This window comes from Hemitrygon akajei, chromosome 7 (genome assembly GCF_048418815.1).
Source record: "Hemitrygon akajei chromosome 7, sHemAka1.3, whole genome shotgun sequence".
Classification (NCBI taxonomy): Eukaryota; Metazoa; Chordata; class Chondrichthyes; order Myliobatiformes; family Dasyatidae; genus Hemitrygon; species Hemitrygon akajei.
Window position 1 is genome coordinate 81,079,814 of NC_133130.1, and position 19,683 is coordinate 81,099,496.

Below are 19,683 nucleotides of genomic sequence, written 5' to 3' on the forward strand. Positions count from 1 at the left end.
GTACACTGGCATTAACTATCAATAGCTTCAGAGAAAGACATGTATAATGGAAACTCACTACACAGACAATGTTAATCAACTGCCTGATGGGTGTCTCACTCTCATTTTAATGAATTGCAACTGCCCAGACGATCACCTGCTATGTGTATTTAAAAGTCCTTACAGTCTGTGGGAACAATGTGTGGAACAAAGAGATTCAACTACTGATGCAGAATGCTGTCAATCTATAAGCAATTTTGCATTTCTTACAGAAAGGAATAGAATGGAGCAGAATATAAAATAATGATTGAATCTTACTTCTGTTCAACCACCATCACTAATCATGATCAGATCTGGTTCCCAAAATCATTAATCGTCCCAAATTATTTTAAGTTTATTACTTACTTTTATTTATCCTGTGGTTAAAACTAAAAGGATGTTTATTTTATCAGATGACTTATATATCTCATCTTTGTTTAATAAAACTATACGGAATAAAATAGTAACATTGTTTAGTTTATGTCCTGCTATGAAAAAATATTACTAACCATCACCACATTCAAATGCACATTTATTATTTTTGTTGTTGTTATAAAGAACACCAGATTTTCTTTATACTCATTGTATTCCCTAATTCACCATACAAAATATGATTATAATGTAGCATCTTATATGAACACAAGAAATTCTGCAGATGCTGGAAATCCAAAGCAACACACACACAAAATGCTGGAGGAACTCAGCAGTTCAGGCAGCATCTACGGAAATGAACAGACGACGTTTTGGGCCGAGAACCCTCTTCAGGAGGAAAGGAAGGGAGAAGACGCCAGAATAAAAAGGTGGGGGGAGGGGAAGGAGGACAGAGGGTAAGAAAGGTGAGAGGCTGGAAAGAAAGGAATCGGATAGGAGAGGAGAGTAGACCATAGCAGAAAGAGGAGGAGGAAGGGACCCAGGGGGAGGTGATAGGCAGGTGAAGCCAGAGTGGGGGAGCAGAGGGGAGGAGGAGGGAATTTTTTTTAGCCAGAAGGAGAAATCAATATCCATGCCATCACAAAAAAGAAAAAAATCCACAATTGCTGGAAATCCAAGCAACACACATAAAATGCAGGAGGAACTCAGCAGGCCAGGCAGCATCTATGGAAAAGAGGCCCGAAACGTCGGCTGTACTTTTTTCCAGAGATGTTGCCTGGCCTGTGAGTGCCTCCAGTATTTTGTGTGTGTTTCATGCCATCAGGTTGGAGACTACTCAGACAGAATATAAGCTGTTGCTCGTCCACTCTGAGGGTGGCCTCACTGTACCACAACAGCAGACCATGGACTGACATGTTGGAACAGAAATGGGAATTAAATTAAAATGCTTGGCCACTGGGAATTTCCAGTTTTGGTGAATGGAGCAAAGGTGCTCAATGGAGTGGTCTCCCTATTTACAATGGGTCTCACCAGTGCAGAGGAGGCCGCATTGGGAGCACTGGACACAATAGATGAGCCTGAATGGTGGTGAGGGAGGAGGTGAATGGGCACGTGTAACACTTTGGCCACTTGCAGGGATAGGGGATGGGAGGGAGATTCATGGGGAGGGACGAGTGGACAAGTAAATCACACAGGGAGCGATCCCTGCAGAAAGCAGAGAGGATGAGGTGGTAAAGGTATGTTTGGTGGTAGGATCTCTTTGGAGATGGCAAAAGTTGTGGAAAATGATACATTGGATGCAAAGGCTTAAGAGCTGGTAGGTACGGACAAAAGGAACTCTGTCACTGTTAAGGCAGCAGAAAGATGGAGTGAGTGCAGTTTGGGAAATGGAGGAGATGCGGGTGAGGGCAGCATCAATGGTGGAGGAAGGGAAACCTATTCTTTGAAGAATGAGAACATCTCTGATATTGGAAAAAAAGCCTCATCATCAGAACAGATGTAGAGGAGACAAAGGAACTGAGAAAAGGAAATACTGTAGTATTTTTACAAGAGTCAGGGTGGAAAGAGATATAGTCAACATAACCGTGGGTATCAGTGGGTTTATAAAAGATTTTGGTCAACAGTTTGTCTGCAAAGATGGAGACAGAGATCAAGGAAGGGGAGGGAGGCGTCAGAAATGGACCATGAGTTTAAGGGTAGGGTGGAAGTTGGAGGCAAAGTTGATGAAAGTTTCAGCTCAGCATGGGTACATGAAGCAGCACCAATATGGTCATCAATGTAGCGCAGAAAGAGTTGGGGAGCATTACCGTGACAGCTTGGAACATGGATTGTTCCACATAGCCAACAAAAAGGCAGGCATAGCTGGGGCCCATGCAGGTGCCCATGGCTACCCCCTCAAGGCTGGAGAAAGTGGGAGGAGACAAAGGAAAAATTGTTGAGGGTGAGTACCAGTTCTGCCAGATGGAGGAGGTTTGTGGTGGAGGGGAACCAGTTGGTTCATTTATTGAGAAAGAAGCGGAGAGCTTTAAACCCTTCTTTATGGGGTATAGAAGTGTGTAGGGACTGGACATCCATGGTGAAAATTAGGTGGTCAGGGCTAGGGAATTGAAAATTAGTGAGCAGATTGAGAGGCATGAGAAGAGTTGAGGATGTAAGCAGAAGGGACTGAATCAAGGGGATAGAATGGAGTTGAGGTACGAGGACACAAGTTCAATGGGGCAGCAGCAGGCAGAAACAATGGGCCTACCCTGATGTTCAGGTTTGTGGATCTTGCGTAGGCGGTAGAAGCAAGCGGAGTGAGCTAAGGGAACTTCGAGTTTGGTGGCAGTGGATGGGATCTTATATATCTTCATTTTTCCTTAACTTTTATTCAATTGTATAACTAGTCTGAATTTACAATATATTATTACTGCCTCCTGGATTGCTCAACATAACTATCAAGCTCATAACTCCTCCCTTATGAATACCTGGCTTCAAAAATTTCTACATCTTTCTCTGATGTCTCATTACCATCCCCTTTTGCATCTTTCAACATTTGTTTTATGATCCTTCCTACCCTCCTATTTTTACAAATGTTCCTTTCTGTTCCTTCCTTTCTTATCTCTTCTCCATCGCAACACATCCCAGACTATGCTCCATGTCTCTGTATCTGCTACCCATGGGGTATTGACCAAAAACACTGAACTCAGTTTCTCCCTTCACAAATGCTTTGTGACCTGATGAAAATCTTCAGCAATATTAACATGTTTGACCATGGAGAACTTTGTAATACGGTCATTAAAGTTGCTCTACAAATGCACGTTTTTCATTTTCCTTTTTTCTCTCTTTTTATGCTTCCTTCATTTTTTTCTCTTTCTCTCTCTCCTTCTCTATATCTATTACTCGATTGATCTATTATTTATTGAATAGTAAATGACAGTGGAAGATAGATGTCCTACCAGTTCTCAAAATAAGGCAATACAGCCCAATTTTATCTAAGAAATTGACTTAAAAGGAAAATCATCTTGTTTGCTTCATTCCTAAGAACATAAAGCAAGTTTGGAGATTTTTTTGAGTTAGGTTCATGACCAGGTCAAATTCATTTAATTATTTAATGGCTGTGAAGTACCATTGCTGCTTTAAAATATTCCTACTTTGCACAGTGCTTGTTAATTCACTTCACACATTTTGCCATGTGACTCAAAGGATTTCTCTGTCAGTGCCATCAACACCTTTGGGTTTATAACCTTATTTATAGTCCTGACTGATGAGGAGTTACAGTTTCACATCTGCGCTTGACATTCAGATCCATTAAAGCTAGGGAGTCTAGAACTAGTTGGTCAGGCTATTTTGAAATGAAGTAATAAGGCATTCCTTTGCATGGTGGGTTATAACGTTTTCGAACTCCTTAATCTGGCGGGTCGTGGGTGATGAATTATTAAGGTTATTTACCACTGAGATCAATAGATTTGTGAACACTATAGGAATCCATGAAGGTCCTGGCAGAGGGAAATAATATGTTAATCTAATATCTTGCTTTTAAAGGCCAGAAATAGAAAAATGACACAGGAGATGTGAGAACTGGATGGGATGTGGACTCCAGAGGTAGGATTATTCATGATGTTTTATTATAGTAGAAAGCTATAATGAGCAACATGACCTACTACAGCTTTTACTTCTTATGTGTTTTAGATTTTCTGTGCTTGGTAGGGACAAGATTTGGTTTTATAATTGGTGTTATTTGATGAGTTTTTCTTGTTCATCACTACAACATTGCTTTCATCAGGTAAGCACGTCGATTACATTCATCCAGAGGAGAAGGAAATGCAGATCACTTGAGTCAGGGAGAGAACTGGTGGAGATCTTTCAAAGATTTCCTCAGAGCGGCACTGAAGATCTATGCCTTTTTTCTGGCTTGAGCCTTTAGAAATGATGGCAACCTCCTGATTACACTGTAACAGAATTAAACTTCAGCACGGTGGCATTTAAAAGGTATCTAGCAGACACATGAAAGCATAGGGAGTGGAGGGACCTGAAACACATGCAACTCTAGAAATGCTGAAGGAAATCAGCAGGCCAGGCAGCAGCTATAGAGAGGAAGAAACAGTCAACGTTTCAGGCTGTTTCAGGCTGAGACCCTTCATTGGTCCTGATGAAAGTCTCAGTCAAAACCATCAAGTATTTATTCCTTTCCATAGATGCTGCCTGACCTATTGAGTTCCTCCAGCATTTTGTGTGTGACGCTCTGGATTTCCTGCATCTGCTGAATGAAGCACACGCTGGCAAGTAAATTTGGTTGAGTTTGCCATTACGTTGACACAAAATGGAGGGTTATGGGGTAGTGTGGGCTTAGTACTTTTTTTTAAGGATTATAGGGGTTGGCACAACATGGAGGGCTGAAGGGCCTGTACTGTGCTGTAGTGTTCTATGGTTCTATGGTTCTAATATCAAGGCTGAAGGGCCTGTTCCTGTGCATTACTACTTTATTTTCTATCTTCTGTCCAACATATTCAGTTGCTTTATCAAAATGTGGAATATAATCATCCTCATGAATGATAAGTTACAACTTACTTATCTTGCCAGGACTAACGTGTATCAGTTCCCTCAGCCAGGATCTTCAGAAATGGAGGTCACTGATACTGTAAAGCATGGTGCAAAGCACTACATTATCATGCCACCCCTAAGGAAGTGTATGGTCATGCACTTTGGAAGAAGGAATAAAGGCATAGACTATTTTCTAAATGGGGAGAAAACTCGAATATCAAAGATGCAAAGAGAAATGGGAATCCAAGTGCAGGATAATGAAGTTATATATGGCATTGGTCAGACTGCATTTGAGGTATTGTGAGCTGTTTAGGGACCCTAACTAAAAAAATGTGTGCTAGCATTGGAGAGAGTCCAGAGGAGGTTTACTAGAATGATTCTGAGAATGAAAGGGTTAATGTATGAGGAGCATTTGATGGCTCTGGACTGTACTCACTGGAATTTAGAATAATAAGGAGGGATCTCAGTGAAGCCAATTGAATATTGAAAGGCTTTGACAGAGTGGATGTGGAGAGGATGTTTCCTATAGTGGATGAGTCTAGGATCAGAGGGCACAGACTCAGTACAGAGGGACGCCCATTTAGAACAGATTTCTAAAGGACTTAGAAGGAATTTCTTTAGTCAGTGGATGCTGAATCTGGGGATTTCTTTGCCATGGATGGCTGTTGAGGCCAAGTCATTGAATATATTTAAAGCGGAAGTTGATAGGCTCTTAGTTAGTCAGGACACCAAAGGTTACAATGAGAAGACAGGAGAATGGGGTTGAGAGGGATAATAAATCAGACATGATTGAATAGAAGAGCAAACTGATGGGCCAAATGGTCTTATCCTACTCTTACGTCTTATGGGTCCAATTATATAGGATCAGCCATCTTGGACCTCAGGACACCCCAACAGGAAGGATGTTTAGGGGTGGTGTCACACATCCATCAAAGCTGTCAAGGCTTAGTAAGAACTTTAGAAAGTCTCTGATATTAAAGTTGTTTAAACTATTAAAATTATGAATTAATATCATAAAGTTATTAAACACATTAAAACCTAATTAAATTAAAGCTTCATAAAAAGTAAAAAATGAAATTTAACTTTCCCTTCTCAACCTCTAGATTTACAGCAGGACTGCTCACATCAGGAGGTACTGTACTTGCCTCTGAGTTCTATTGTTGCTGCTGCAAGTGGTGACAAAGTCAAGTGCAGGGCAACAAAGGACGTGTGATTAAGAACACCTTCCATCATCAAAAGCCCCCACCAGTTTAAAGAACAAGCTGTTAGCAGAGAACAAGTCCTTTAATTTATTGTAGTTTTTCCTTGTTTTCATAAGGCTATTGCTGAGGTAGTCTTGGCTGTCTTTCAGTGGCTGGTTTCAGGCTAACCAACAATGGTTCAAAACATTTTGAAATATCCCTCCAACTGAGTTATCAACATGGGCTAACAGATAACCAGACTGGTAGCTCTCCCAACACTTTCACATAATACAATGTTGACTCAGTTTTTTAACTCAAGGCTGCCTGATCGGCTGAGTGCTTCCAGCTTTGGTGTTGGATTTCCAGTATCTGGAGGGTTTTTTTGCTTCAATTACCTTCATACTAGTACTTGATCTGGTCCATAAACAGCATTATCTCTCAGGTTAAAATTCTCCACTGTATTTCAGGAATGAGAAGGAGCAGAGGCCTTGGCAAGACTCATTTGATAAGTGGAATGTTGTCCCCTACACATTAAAGTTTAAAACCCAATGATGCAACATTACATACTTAAAGTACTCCATTTCTTTTTAAAATCTTATTTGAAATTACATCTTTATCGTGTTTAATCAAAGAGAAAGAAAATGCCCGGCTTTTGATTGACTGGAAAATGGAAAAAATGTCATTTTGAGATGTAATATACAGAGTCACAGTACCATACAGTATCAGGTAGATTGATGGCTTGGTTATGGGTGCTACCAATCATACTCTTGCTGCAGGTGTAGCAGTTTACAAGGTGGTGCTATGAATGGGTAGTTGCATATTGTCCATCTCTACCATCTCCTTCTTAAATCAAACCTCCAGGAAATTCCCACAAGTCTCCAGAAAAGAGAATAGACTCTTCAAAGCATTCTAAGATCAAAAATCACAACTCGGTGATAGGTGGCAGAACAAAGAAGTAAAAAATCACTTTAAAAATTTTAAAAATAGTATCGTTGGTCTGACTGCAACTACGGCTACGGCTGCAGATTTACACACTGATCTGCAATGGGGCCAAACTGTGTTAAAGCAGAGAATGGCATTGTGTTGAGTGTATTCAGCAACAATGCTAATGATTGACCAACTTTAGCAGTAAAAGGCTTGAATCACATGCACATAAATGTAATCAGAAAGTAACAGTAAAGCTCAGCACTTTTGTCATTGCTGTGATGAAAGTTACAAAGGAAATTTAAGCCATGAATACAATGAAGTTCCAAGCCATGTACCAACATATTCTAGTGCTGCAATAGTCTAACTGTCTCAGTTAGGCAATCTATAATAACAGCTTCCATTAATATATCCTCAATCGGGATACACATTTCAAGGCTCTTTGTGGAGGTAAGGGAAAAAGGAATTCCCTAAATGGATGGTAATTATTAACACTACGTGAGGGAAATTTATTGAAGAATTAAAGTGCTCAACCTTACGTCAATGATTTCAGGTCCGTGAGTCTCAAGCAGCCAAATCTACAATCACATGGCAATCAGTTGATGTCATGAATGGGCATTAACTTCAGCTGGGGTAGACTTGCTTGGTTAAAGGGAACAGCAGATACAACACAACAAGAATTATTGAGTCTCCAGAAAAATAAAAGAAAATTTCTTTTAATGTCCTCGTGACCCCAGAACACTGTAATGTGCTTCACAAACAAAGAAGTATTTTTTGAAATGTCTGTAATAAAATCTCAATTGATAATAACCAGCTCATCTATTGACAAGGATTAAATGTCAGCAAGGATAAGGCCAAGTGCTCCTCTGTACTTGCAAGAAAATATGAAAGGCTAGACAAACTTCAGTTTAACGTTCCATCCAAAAGACATACTAAAAATGTTCATCATCACTTTAGCGAGCTGTTACCTAATTTAAATGCTTTAGGTCCCTGAACAAGGAGATCAGTCCATAAATATCTGATTCAGAAATGAGTGCACTCCTGATGCGTCAGAACAGACACCCAAGTACTCCTTCTCAAAGTGAATATTGGACTTAATGGAGATGCTTCTGGACCATTGTATTGGATTAGTGTAGCTATTCTGAGTGAATCTGTCCATATCCTCTGGCTATGATGCATAATATTATAAATGTACTATTACATTCTATGTATAGAACTAGAATTTGAGGTTGTTTCACGTACTTTCTATAATTTTGTCAGTTAAGAAAAGTATGTTCAACAAAGTTAACTATTCTCCTCTTCCAATTACATAAAAGTGCATATCAAGCTAATTGTGATGCAATATATTTTAGAGGTAGGAATTTAGTTTTCTATATTCAACTTGGGCATATTTACAGAGGGATGCAACTGACTGATATTTTAGTTTCAAACTAAAATAGGTCCCCATGAAGAGTTTCAGTCTGAATCGTCGACTGTTTATTCATAGATGCTGCCTGACCTGCTGACTTCCTCCAGCATTTTGTGTATGTTGTTCTCAATTTCCAGCATCTGCAAAATCTCTAGTGTCAAAGTTATATAGAGATCAAGAGAGCAGGAAAATGGATAATTAACTGATACCAAGGCTTAGGTATTTGTATAACCTCCAAAGAAAATGAAGAGCATCCTGCAACCTTCTCTGCTAAAGAACGTTTAATGATTCAACCTTGATTTTTATAATTTAATGTGGCCACAACTTTATCATTTTCTGCAGAATCCTACACACGTTAAAGTAACAAAAAAGGTGTCAGGACTGACGTAAGAAACTTACCAACTTTTAACAACCCAGCTAACTATTTTTCATCAGGTGGATAAACGTAATTTTGACCCCTTATACTTACATGCATGTAAATCAGATGAGGTACTCCTGCTGTTGCATCTCTCTAACCTGACTCTTCCCTTAGTTTAAAAACCCCTTATGACACATCTCAATAAAGGCTCAAAATGTTTCTCATTTATATTGATCTCTCATGTTCCTGAACCTGCAATGTAAAGGTCTCCCACCCTTCTTGAATAATGGGGCACATTTATTGCTATGTGCCTTAGAGTGACTGGGAACGTCCAGGCACAATTATGGCTTCTATTAGGCATGCCTCTCCCTCAATGTTGCAAAAACAAAGGAGCTGGTTGCAGATTACAGGAGGAATAGAGATGGGCTAATCCCTATTGACATCAATGGATCTGGGGTTGAGAGGGTAAACAGCTTTAAGTTCCTCTGTATCCACATCACCAAGGATCTATTTTGCCTCAGACGGTTGAGGAAGTTTGGTATGGGCCCCCAAATCCTAAGAACTTTCTACAGGGGCACAATTGAGAGCATCCTGACTGGCTGCATCACTGCCTGGTATGGGAACTGTACCTCCCTTAATCGCAGGATTCTGCAGAGAGTGGTGCGGACAGCCCAGTGTATCTGTAGTTGTGAACTTCCCATGATTCAGGACAAGGACAGGTGTGTAAAAAGGGCCCGTAGGATCATTGGGGACCCAAGCCATCCCAACCACAATCTATTCCAGCTGTTACATGGAATATGCGGCTAAACAACTCATCTCACACACAACATCCACTGTATGACTTCGAGCCTTCTGTTTTCATTGTTTTGAACTGAAGCTGCCAATTTTGGCTTTTGAGTGTCAGTGTAAATCAAGGTGAATAAACAACTTCCCTGTTTTTTAATACACAAATGCACAGAATTAAAATGACACACCACAACCACCATTTCATCTTCTTCAAGTAGTTCACCATTTCAAAAAATAAATGCTTTATTGATCAGAAAAAATATCTCAAAGCATAAGGTAAACATTGAAACATTTCAATCTTACCTCCTTGTTCATCCAACATAACCAAAGTCCTGATTCCAGCATCCTTACTCTATTCACCAAACAATCAGAACAAGAAGGAGGAAAGGAGAGAAAATCAGTTAGAAAACCAGGTTAAAATAAAAGTTTCCAAAGAATGTCACAAAGAAAATAAATGAAATCAAGTTCAGTTTGCAGTTGGAGTGCAGAAATTACTGAAGCACTACAGTCGAAATACATATAATGTTATTTCATATTATATAACTGCAGTTATTATAAATTTGTGACACTATGACTTCATAACCAAGTTATCAGATTCACAGAGATAAAGAAACATTGCAGCAGGAGCAATTACTGGCAATGTATGACAGTGGATTGAGTTTCAGAATCGTGAGGTAACTCAACACGTACACAGACATTAACAAATTTAGTCTTTCTCATGCATTTAAAGAGTCTAATTGCTATTGAATTCATGCTGGGATCAAAAAAGCATCCAAATGAAAATGATCCCTAAGCCATATTAGAATTCAAAATATACGTAGAGCAGCAGCTAACGTTTCAAGGGTAATTTATTCCAGAATCATACATCCTGTCACAACAGACTATGCCATCCAATTAGTTCTTTATCTGCACCCCCTGCCAATCTTCAGTTATTTATCAACATTGATTGGCTCAATTATTCCTCAGTCAAGGTAGGGAATGGTTGGATTATTCCTTGTAACTGCTAAAGAATGTGAGGAATCCTAAATGGAGTACTGTAGTCTCGTAGACTTCTGCTGCACAGAAGTCAGGAATTTCCTCAGTATTTTGAAGGTAAGTCCTGGTATTTCTGCAGAAAATTGTTTGCAGAATTTTCAGGTCATTATTGCATCTGCTTCCAGAGCCCTTTCAGGCAGTGCACTTCAGATCACAACAAAAAGGTCTGTTAAACATAACTCCTCATACTCTCTGCCTTTTTGTCAATTCTGTTAAACCCAATGTCATCTGCTTAACAATTCCTCCAACTCTGGAAGCATCTTCACCTCTATAAAACCTTTCAATGATAGAGCTTATTTTTCCAAGGCTTGTTCAAATTGAAAGCCTGCAACGTGATTGATCAGTGTCAAACTTTTGACACTGATACTTAAAACTACACATCAGCAAGCATTGCCTTAGATCATTTAACAGTTTGCATTAAAATGAAATCTGACAGCACTGAAGATTATTTCAAGTTTCATGAGTTGATTTCTAAGAGCACATGTTGCTTCTGAACAAATTAAGACGACATGCAGAGAGTTATTTGGTACATATAAAAATTAGCATATATACTCAGGATTTTACAGACTTAAGCATAGAGTCGGGATTCATCTTCAATTGGCCCAGGTGCTTCCTTACACAATTCACCTTAACATGACTGAGAATATTCTGGCATCAATTTGCATAAAACATGTCTTCCATTGCTGGTAGAAATTACAGCTTCTGGGTGCAACCTAAGACCCTTATTGACCATTCACAGAAATATAACATCAATGCTATGACACTGATATCATGTACACAACATTAATCAGTTTTGAACCAATATTGGACATAACATCAATTGTCCATTCGCTGTTCACACCTGCTTTGTACCAATTGAATTTGAAATTAATTGTGATTTTTATAAGTGACCTGGATGAAGAAGTAGAAGGGCGAGTAAGTAAGTTTGCTGATGACACAAAGGTTAGAGGTGCTGTGGATATTCTGGAGGGGTGTCAGGTCAAATTTGAAGGCAGAATATAAAATTAATGGTAAGACTCTTGGCAGTGTGGAGGTTCAGAGAGATCTCGGGGTCCACGTTCATAGGACACTCAAAGCTGCTGTGCAGGTTGAATATGTTGTTAAGAAGGTGTATGGTGTGTGGTTGGCATTCATCAATCGTGGGACAGAGTTCAAGAGCCGTGAGGTAATGTTACAGTTATATAAAACCTTGGCCCGACCCCACTTGAAGCACCTTGTTCAGTTCTGGTCACCTCACTACAGGAAGGATGTGGATACTATAGAAAGAGTGCAGAGGAGATTTACAAGGATTTTGCCTGGATTGGAGAGCATACCTAATGAGAATAGGTTGAGTGAACTTGGCCTTTTCTTCTTGGAGCAAAGGAGGATGAGAGGTGACTTGATAGAGGTGTATAAGGTGATGAGAGGCATTGATCATGTGGATAGCCAGAAGCTTTTTCCCAGGGCTGAAATGGCTAACATGAGGGGAGATAGTTTTAAGTTGCTTGGAAGTAGGTACAGAGGGGATATCAGGGGCAAGTTTCTCCACACAGAGAGTGGTGGGTGCTTGGACTGCACTGCCAGTCAAGGTGGTAGAGGCAGATACAATAGGGTCTTTTAAGAGCCTCTTAGATAGGTGCATGGAGCTTAGAAAAATAGAGGGCTCTGCACTAGGGAAATTCTAGGCAGTTTCTAGAGTAGATTACATGGTCAGCACAACATTGTGGGCTGAAGGGCCTGTAATGTGCTGTAGATTTCTATGTTCTATGCTCTATGTTCTGTATTTTTACTAAAACTTCAGGCCAAAGTATTGGAATTACTCTCAGCTGCTCTCTGAACTCTCAGAAGTGCATTGGCAATAAGAATGTCTAATCTGCACAGTTTGAAAAATGGACTTTTACAGATGAGACTGATGATTAGTTTTAAATGTAAAATCATCTCCGTGACCTGCTCATTAATAACTGGACATTAAATTACAGCTAAATGCTTTCCTTTCCAGATCAGTTCAATGCCATCTATTCATAGTGTAGAAATAACCCTTCTCTCTTCAATGGAAGAACTTTCACATTTATGAACATCAAAATCTATTGGCTACGATGTAACCTTATTCACTTAATTGGTCAAGATCTTTTTGAATTCAATCAATTTGTCTTAACCCTCATCTTCAAGCCACTTAACTCAGCGTCACATTTAATCTGCTAATATTATTATATAGTAAGTACCTCCTACATATTATTCATGAACAGTCGAACAGAAGCTTGAAAAGCTTTAATAGATTCATCGAGACTGGTTTCATTATCACTGGTCTTTTGTGTTTTAATTACTTCCTGCCTCCTCTTTCATTTTCAACCAATTTCCATCCTGTCCCCCTCTGCTGATGGCATTGTCTTGTTTTTGTGGTAAGGCCCAACCTTGACGAAAGGATCATTGTTCTTGTGTAAATCTATATTTTATCTGTGAGCTGTCTGTTTAACGATGGAGGACAGGACAGACAATTCTCATAGGAGCCTCTGAAGGTACTTCAATATGTCAATCTTCCTAAACCAGGGTTCTGAAACACACTGTTCTATTGCTAAGTTTTCAGTCATGACCAGAAATTGACCACGTTGTAAAATGCTTTCAAGAAGTATCTATTTTTATCTAAATTTTCAGAACCAACCACCATATTCACTCATTGTGGTAGCATACTACACTGATCCAAATGCAGTGGGCCGACCATTCTCACACACTGTACTCAAAAGTCGTCCTGTGAAATGGAGCAGAGACCAAGCAGTAACTAGGCTTCAGACAGTGAATCCTGCCCCCACTTCATCCAGGTGGTCTTTTCATAGACTGCGGTTGTCAAAGGTCTTAAACTATTTAAGAATGCCCCTGATGGGCAGACAGATAAATATAATTCAACTAGGATTATGTCATAAAAATGTTAAAGAATACAGCATTTTCAATTGAAATGTTTTGTAATACTCTTGCTGTCACTGAGTCCAATACTGGAACTCCCATCTAATCATATTGTGAGAGAACTTTGTCCACAAGATTTGCAAAAACTGTAGCTCACTATATCCGTCGCAAAGACTCTAAGAGTGGATGGTAATTGTAGATCTGTCCTTTGAAAAATACTCACCTTTCTCAGACTCTAAAATGCACAATGTCTGTCCTACATTTCACCTTCAGACCATAAACCAATTACCCCTTGCTCATCCAAATTATTGATTCAGGAACATTGCTCGGACTCCATTAATATATGATAAACCCACTGTGACATGTCTCCACAGCAGAAAGTTCAGACGGTACTTCATTACATTCAAAATATTTAATAAGATATAAAAGGAACATCAGAAACAATAGTATGTGACTTTCATTCCTTACATCTCTTTAATATGAACCCAATTGATTTGGTAAATACAATCTAGCATCTTATTTGCATGTATAATGCCTCTTCCTTCTGCTTAAAAGTGGTGAGGACTTTGGGCCCCTTGAGAAACTTTGGCTCATCCTTGGGTAGACATACACTATATGTTTACTTCTAAGCTTGCATTTGTCTTAAGGAAACCTATGACCATTCATGAGGTCTGCTCCGAACTCCTTCAGTTTCTCTCTGTATTGTACTGAATTTGTTCTTCGAGCCCATATGATGAAATCCACCTGCAACAATTTCCACACCCCTCCTCCTACCACCACCCACAGCATTTCTACTCTCTCACCAGCTTTAACTATAGCCACATGACATCATTCTGTGTCTGCCAACTTCACTGCCATTCTTTTACAGTCATAAGAGAATTGAAATGCTGGCTTCCTATCAATAAATGACAGAAATGTAAATTTTCTCAGTGACAGCTGGCACTTCAGCATGCAAACAGATGAATTTCTTGACAACCTGTGAAGCTTTTCACACCCTCAAGTAATTGCGTAGTTCTTCATTGATTTCCTTCAAGGAACATTCTTCCATCAAACAGACTTAGTCCATCTCACATGTTTGGAAATAGCAACTAATCCCTGAACATTTAAAAGGCATTCCAGATTCCAAAACCACCAAAGCAAACCATCACCTGATTTTGTTCTGCTTTCAATTCTCTGGTTATTCCTGACATGAGGAACAAATCACTAAGAAGAGGAATGACAAGTGATTCTTTTTGTAAGTATATAATTTTAAAAACCTGTTAAAATTGGTGACAGATTCTGACATAAGATATAAGAGATGAAATTCCAGGGCCTTTGCCACACTGAGCAGGAATCTGGATCAAGATCTAGAAGTCCTTGTACCTGATTCTTTGAGTCAGTGGACTGGACAATATTCAGCTCTTTGCTGAATTTGCTGATTTGTTGGCAGAATCTCAGATGGTGACGAGAGGGCGTACAGGAGCGAGATATACCAGCTAGATGAGAGGTGTCACAGCAGCAACTCTACACTCAAAGTCAGTAAGACCAAAGAGATGATTACAGACTTCAGAAAGGGAAAGATAAGGGAACATAAACCAATCCTCTTAGAGGGGTCAGAAGTGGAGAGAGTGAGCAATTTCAAGTTCCTGAGTGTCAATATCTCTGCGGATCTAACCTGGTCCCAACATATCAACGCAGCTATAAAAACAACAGCTATATTTCATTAGAAGTTTGAGGAGATTTGATTTAGCACCTAAAACACAAGAACATTTCTACAGATGTACCATAAAGAGCATTCTGACTGGCTGCAACACTGTCTGGTGTGGAGCAGCTACTGCACAGGATCGAAGTGAGCTGCAGAGAGTGGTAAAATTAGCTCCATCATGGGTACTAGCCTCCGTAGCATCCAAGACATCTTCAAGGAGTGGTGCTCCAGAAGGGTGGCGTCCATTATTAAGGACCCCCACCACAAGGACACACCTCATCCTCACTGTTACCATTAGGTGGGAGATACAGAAGCCTGAAGACACACACTCAATGATTCAGGAACAAATTCTTCCCCTCTGCCATTTGATTTTAAATAGACATTGAACCCATGAACACTACCTCACTACTTTTATATTATTTGTTTTTGCACAACTTATTTTAATTTAACTATTCAATACACAAATACATAAACTTACTAAAATTCAGTTTTTAAAATCTATTATCAAGTATTGCATTGTCTTGTTGCCACAGAGTTGACAAATTTCACGACATGTGCCAGTGATATTAAACCGGATTCTGATTCTGATTCATCTTCGAATCTGAATGAATACCCCATGGTTGACACCGATCTTCTCAGGACCTGTTTGGATGAGTGTGCGCCTTCAGGAACATAGCAGACATATGCAAACTAAAAGCTATGGATGAACAAGGAGATTGCAGTCTCCTGAGAAGTAGGTCTATGGTGTTCAAGAACAGTGATCTAGAACTATGCAAGAAGAACAGGTATTACCTATGGAAGGCTATTTTAAGAGCAAAAACCCAATTCTGATTGAAGTTAGAGATGGAATCACATACCCATCAGCTCTGACAAGTTTGCAGGCCATAGTTTTCTAAAAGGCAAGACGTAAGATCATGAATGGCTGTGATGCTTCACTCCCAGACAAGCTCAACATTTTTATGCAAACTTTGAAAGGGAGAATAAAACTATACCTGCGTGAATCCCTGCAGTATCTAGTGACAGTGTGATATCTTCTCGGAAGCTGATGTTAGGAAATCTTTCAAGAGCATGAACCATCACAAGGTGTCAGGCTCCAATGGTGTACCTGGTAGGGCACTGAAAACATGTGCCAACCGACTGATGAGGGAGTGTTCAAGGACATCTCCAATCTCTCACTGCTGCAGTTAGAGGTTCCTACTTGCTTCAAAGAAGCAACAATCAACCCAGTGCCCAAGAAGAGCAAGGTGAGCTGTCCCAACAACTATCACTCAGTTGCACTGACTTCTACTGTGATGAAGTGCTTTGAGAGGATAATCATCGTCAGAACCACCCCCTGCCTAAGCAAGGACCTGGACCCACTGTATTTTGCCTATTGCCACAGTAGGTAAAGCAGATGCAATCTCAGTAGCTCTTCATTTAGCCTTCGGTCACCTGGGCGGCAGCAATACACACCGCACATCAGCTTTCTGTTTATTGATTACAACTCAGCGTTCAACACCATCATACCCTCAGTACTAATCAATAAGCTCCAAAACCTGGGCCTGTGAACCTCCCTCTGCAAATGGATCCTTGACTATCTCATCGGGAGACCACAGTCAGTGCTGATCGGAAATAACATCTGTTCCTCGCTGACAATCAACACCAGCACACCTCAAGGAAGCATGCTTAGTCTGCCGCCCTAATCTTTCTACACCGATGACTGTGTGGCCAGAAACAGTTCAAACAGCATCTATAAATTTGCCTTCTACACAACTACTGCTGGCAGAATTTCAGATCGCGATGACAAGGCGTACAGCAATGAGGTAGATCAGCTAATTGAGGGTGTTGCAAGAACAACCCTGCCCTCAGCATTGGTAAGGCCAAGGATTTGATTGTGGACTTCAGGATGGGGAACACATACCAGTCCTCACTGAGGGATCAGCAGTGGAAAGGATGAGCTGCATCAAGTTCCTGTGTGTCAATATTGCTGAAGATCTATCCTGGGTCCAGCATATTTATGCAAATACAAAGAAGGTACAACAGCAGCTATATTTCATGAAGAGGACATTTGAGATGTCACCAAATGACTCAGGCAAATTTCTACAGATGTACTGTAGAGTGCATTCTAACTGGTTGCATCGCTGTCTGGTGTGGGAGGGCCACTGCACAGGATTGGAAGAAGCTGCAGAAAATTGCAAACTCAGCCAGCTCCATCAGGTGCACTAGCCTCTCCAGCATCAGGGACGTCTTCAAAAGGAAATACCTCAAAAAGTGGCATCCGGCATTAAGGACCCTCATCAGCCAGGACATGCCCTCTTCTCATTGTTACCATCAAGGAGGAAGTATAGAAACCTGAAGGAACAGCTTCAACACCTTCACCATCAGATTTTTGAATGGCCAATAAATCTATGTAAGATAGATATCTTATTGTAATCTATGGTGTTTTATTATGTACTGCACTGTACTTATGACAGTAATATTAAACCTGATTCTGGGTTTGCAATTCTTTTATGCTTGGAGACCTTATACAGGGATAAAACAGGAACTTCTTGCATTATTATCTTCATTGGGACCTAGTATAATGCTGCAGGTTGGTACACTGAATAATAAGAGTCTCCTGAAAAATGAAGACAGGGTCTTGAAGATTTGGTTTTATTGAACAACACATACTCTCTTAGAAAAATATCTGACGATGGACATGTGGAACAAGACAGACGAAGAGTTGCCCGTGAAACAAATGGCAGCAGAAAAGGAGAGGCTTGTCGTTTCATTGCACTTTACACCCTAGACTTAACACCTATTGAAATAAAGTCATTGTTGTAAAGTAGGAAATATGACAGTCAACTTGCATACCACAAACTCCTACGATGTTACAAATGGACAAATAATTTGTTTCAGTACTGTAAATGGAAGTGTAGCTAATGTCAGGATGGTATGGACAAAACCAGAGTTCTTTTTCAAATATTGCTTCACAATCTTTGACAGCCATTTGTGAGAGCCCATCAGAACCTGGTTTTAGAACACATTTTAGAGATCGCAACTCTGACAATGCAGTGTTCCCTCAGTGTATACCAACAACTCACTGCCAGTGTAAGTGTTTAACCAGAGTAGTATGCATCAAGTAGTCAACATGATAAACTAAGGAACTGATGAGTCTGCAGACTTCTAAAGTTCTTCAGTTTATCGTCCATTTCACCCTCCAAGAGATTGTATGAGAATGTATCAATGAGTAAGGTGTTGGTCAAACTAACATCTAATACCTTGAGAAACACAAAGTAGGGCACACAACTCCTTTGCTTTGATGTTTTAATATCTGCTTGTTTGGTTGTGATTATTTTAACTATTTGTCCCAGTTTCCCCATAAACAATGCCAGGTTTATTTGAGCTTTCTGACAGAATAGGTGCAAATACAATCTAGGGTATGCATCTGAACCTGTTAACTGCAACTGGGACTGTATTGAGGAAGAACCTCCTCATATTGCCTAATTAGAAATCTCCACTGTCCTAGATTTGGATTGGCTAATTTCTAGGATTATCGTGGTGTCTTCAGGAATTAAAGATAAATCTCCAAAACGCTGCTTCAAACAACACTAGTTAAAAAAAAATCAGACTATCAAAAACCAAATTAAGCTTTTATTAAATACTTCTTTAAAAACTATATTACAACTGGTTAAAAACAAGATCTTTGATCGCCAATCAAATCTCAACCAAGCATGCTTCCTATCTCCTTGAGGAGGCATGACCCTATGGGGTAGATGGTGGCTAAATGGAGAAATGTATTTATATGATGGCATTTCCACATGCTTGTCCAGATGGAGCAACCCTAAACTGAGTCTGACCCCATGCTAGACCCAGGCTATGGTGACAAACTAAATCAGACAAAGTCTGCAGACTTTGCACATTCCAGAATCAGGTCAAATCCTGACTCGGGAATCACACTGAAAATGTTTCTAATCAACACTAAGCTTGCTGTGTAATTCCATCCTCAATCTCCTTCAATAAATTAGCAGTTTAATTTGGGAAAATAATGATTCAGGTATGGTTAATCACGCTCAAGATAATTTCAATATAATTAAATTAATTCCTTTGATAGAACTAGTATTTTTAGAAATGATATAGAAAGAATGTCTTTTATTGGTACAATATAGGGAAGTTAAATCTGTCTAAAAGGCGGATGACAGTGCCAAGTTAATGATGCATCATTCAGCTGCTTACTGCTCTATCATCATTTCACATCCAAATATCTCACCTGAGATTTTAGCTACAGAAGTGAGAGGAGCAGTTAATCTGAGCTTCCTGTTGTTGCAAATATTGAAACTTACAAAAAGTAACTCGAATGAGCAGAGCCTAGCCAATAAGAGTGCCTTCCTTCCTTCCTCAGAGCAAAATATTTATAGAGATAAGTAAAAAGATCTTACCAGAGAGCTATCAGATTCAAAGAGCTAAATTCTTCAGAATTCTACAGGCTGGCATCCTGGATTATAGCCCTGTAATGGCACTTGTGAAAGTCAGCTGGAAGATACTTCATTTGCAAGGCAGC

At 39.8% G+C, this 19,683-nt stretch overlaps 1 protein-coding gene across 5 annotated transcripts in view; it reads right to left on the bottom strand.

The window, feature by feature from the left end:
• LOC140730610 (synaptosomal-associated protein 25) overlaps nt 1-19,683 on the bottom strand; it is a 146,564-nt gene that overhangs the window by 18,428 nt on the left and 108,453 nt on the right. For all 5 annotated transcript variants that reach the window (XM_073051296.1, XM_073051294.1, XM_073051297.1 and 2 more), the window contains exon 4: nt 9,872-9,920. In XM_073051296.1, the coding sequence (XP_072907397.1) occupies nt 9,872-9,920 (49 nt within the window). The remainder of the gene's footprint in view (nt 1-9,871; nt 9,921-19,683) is intronic.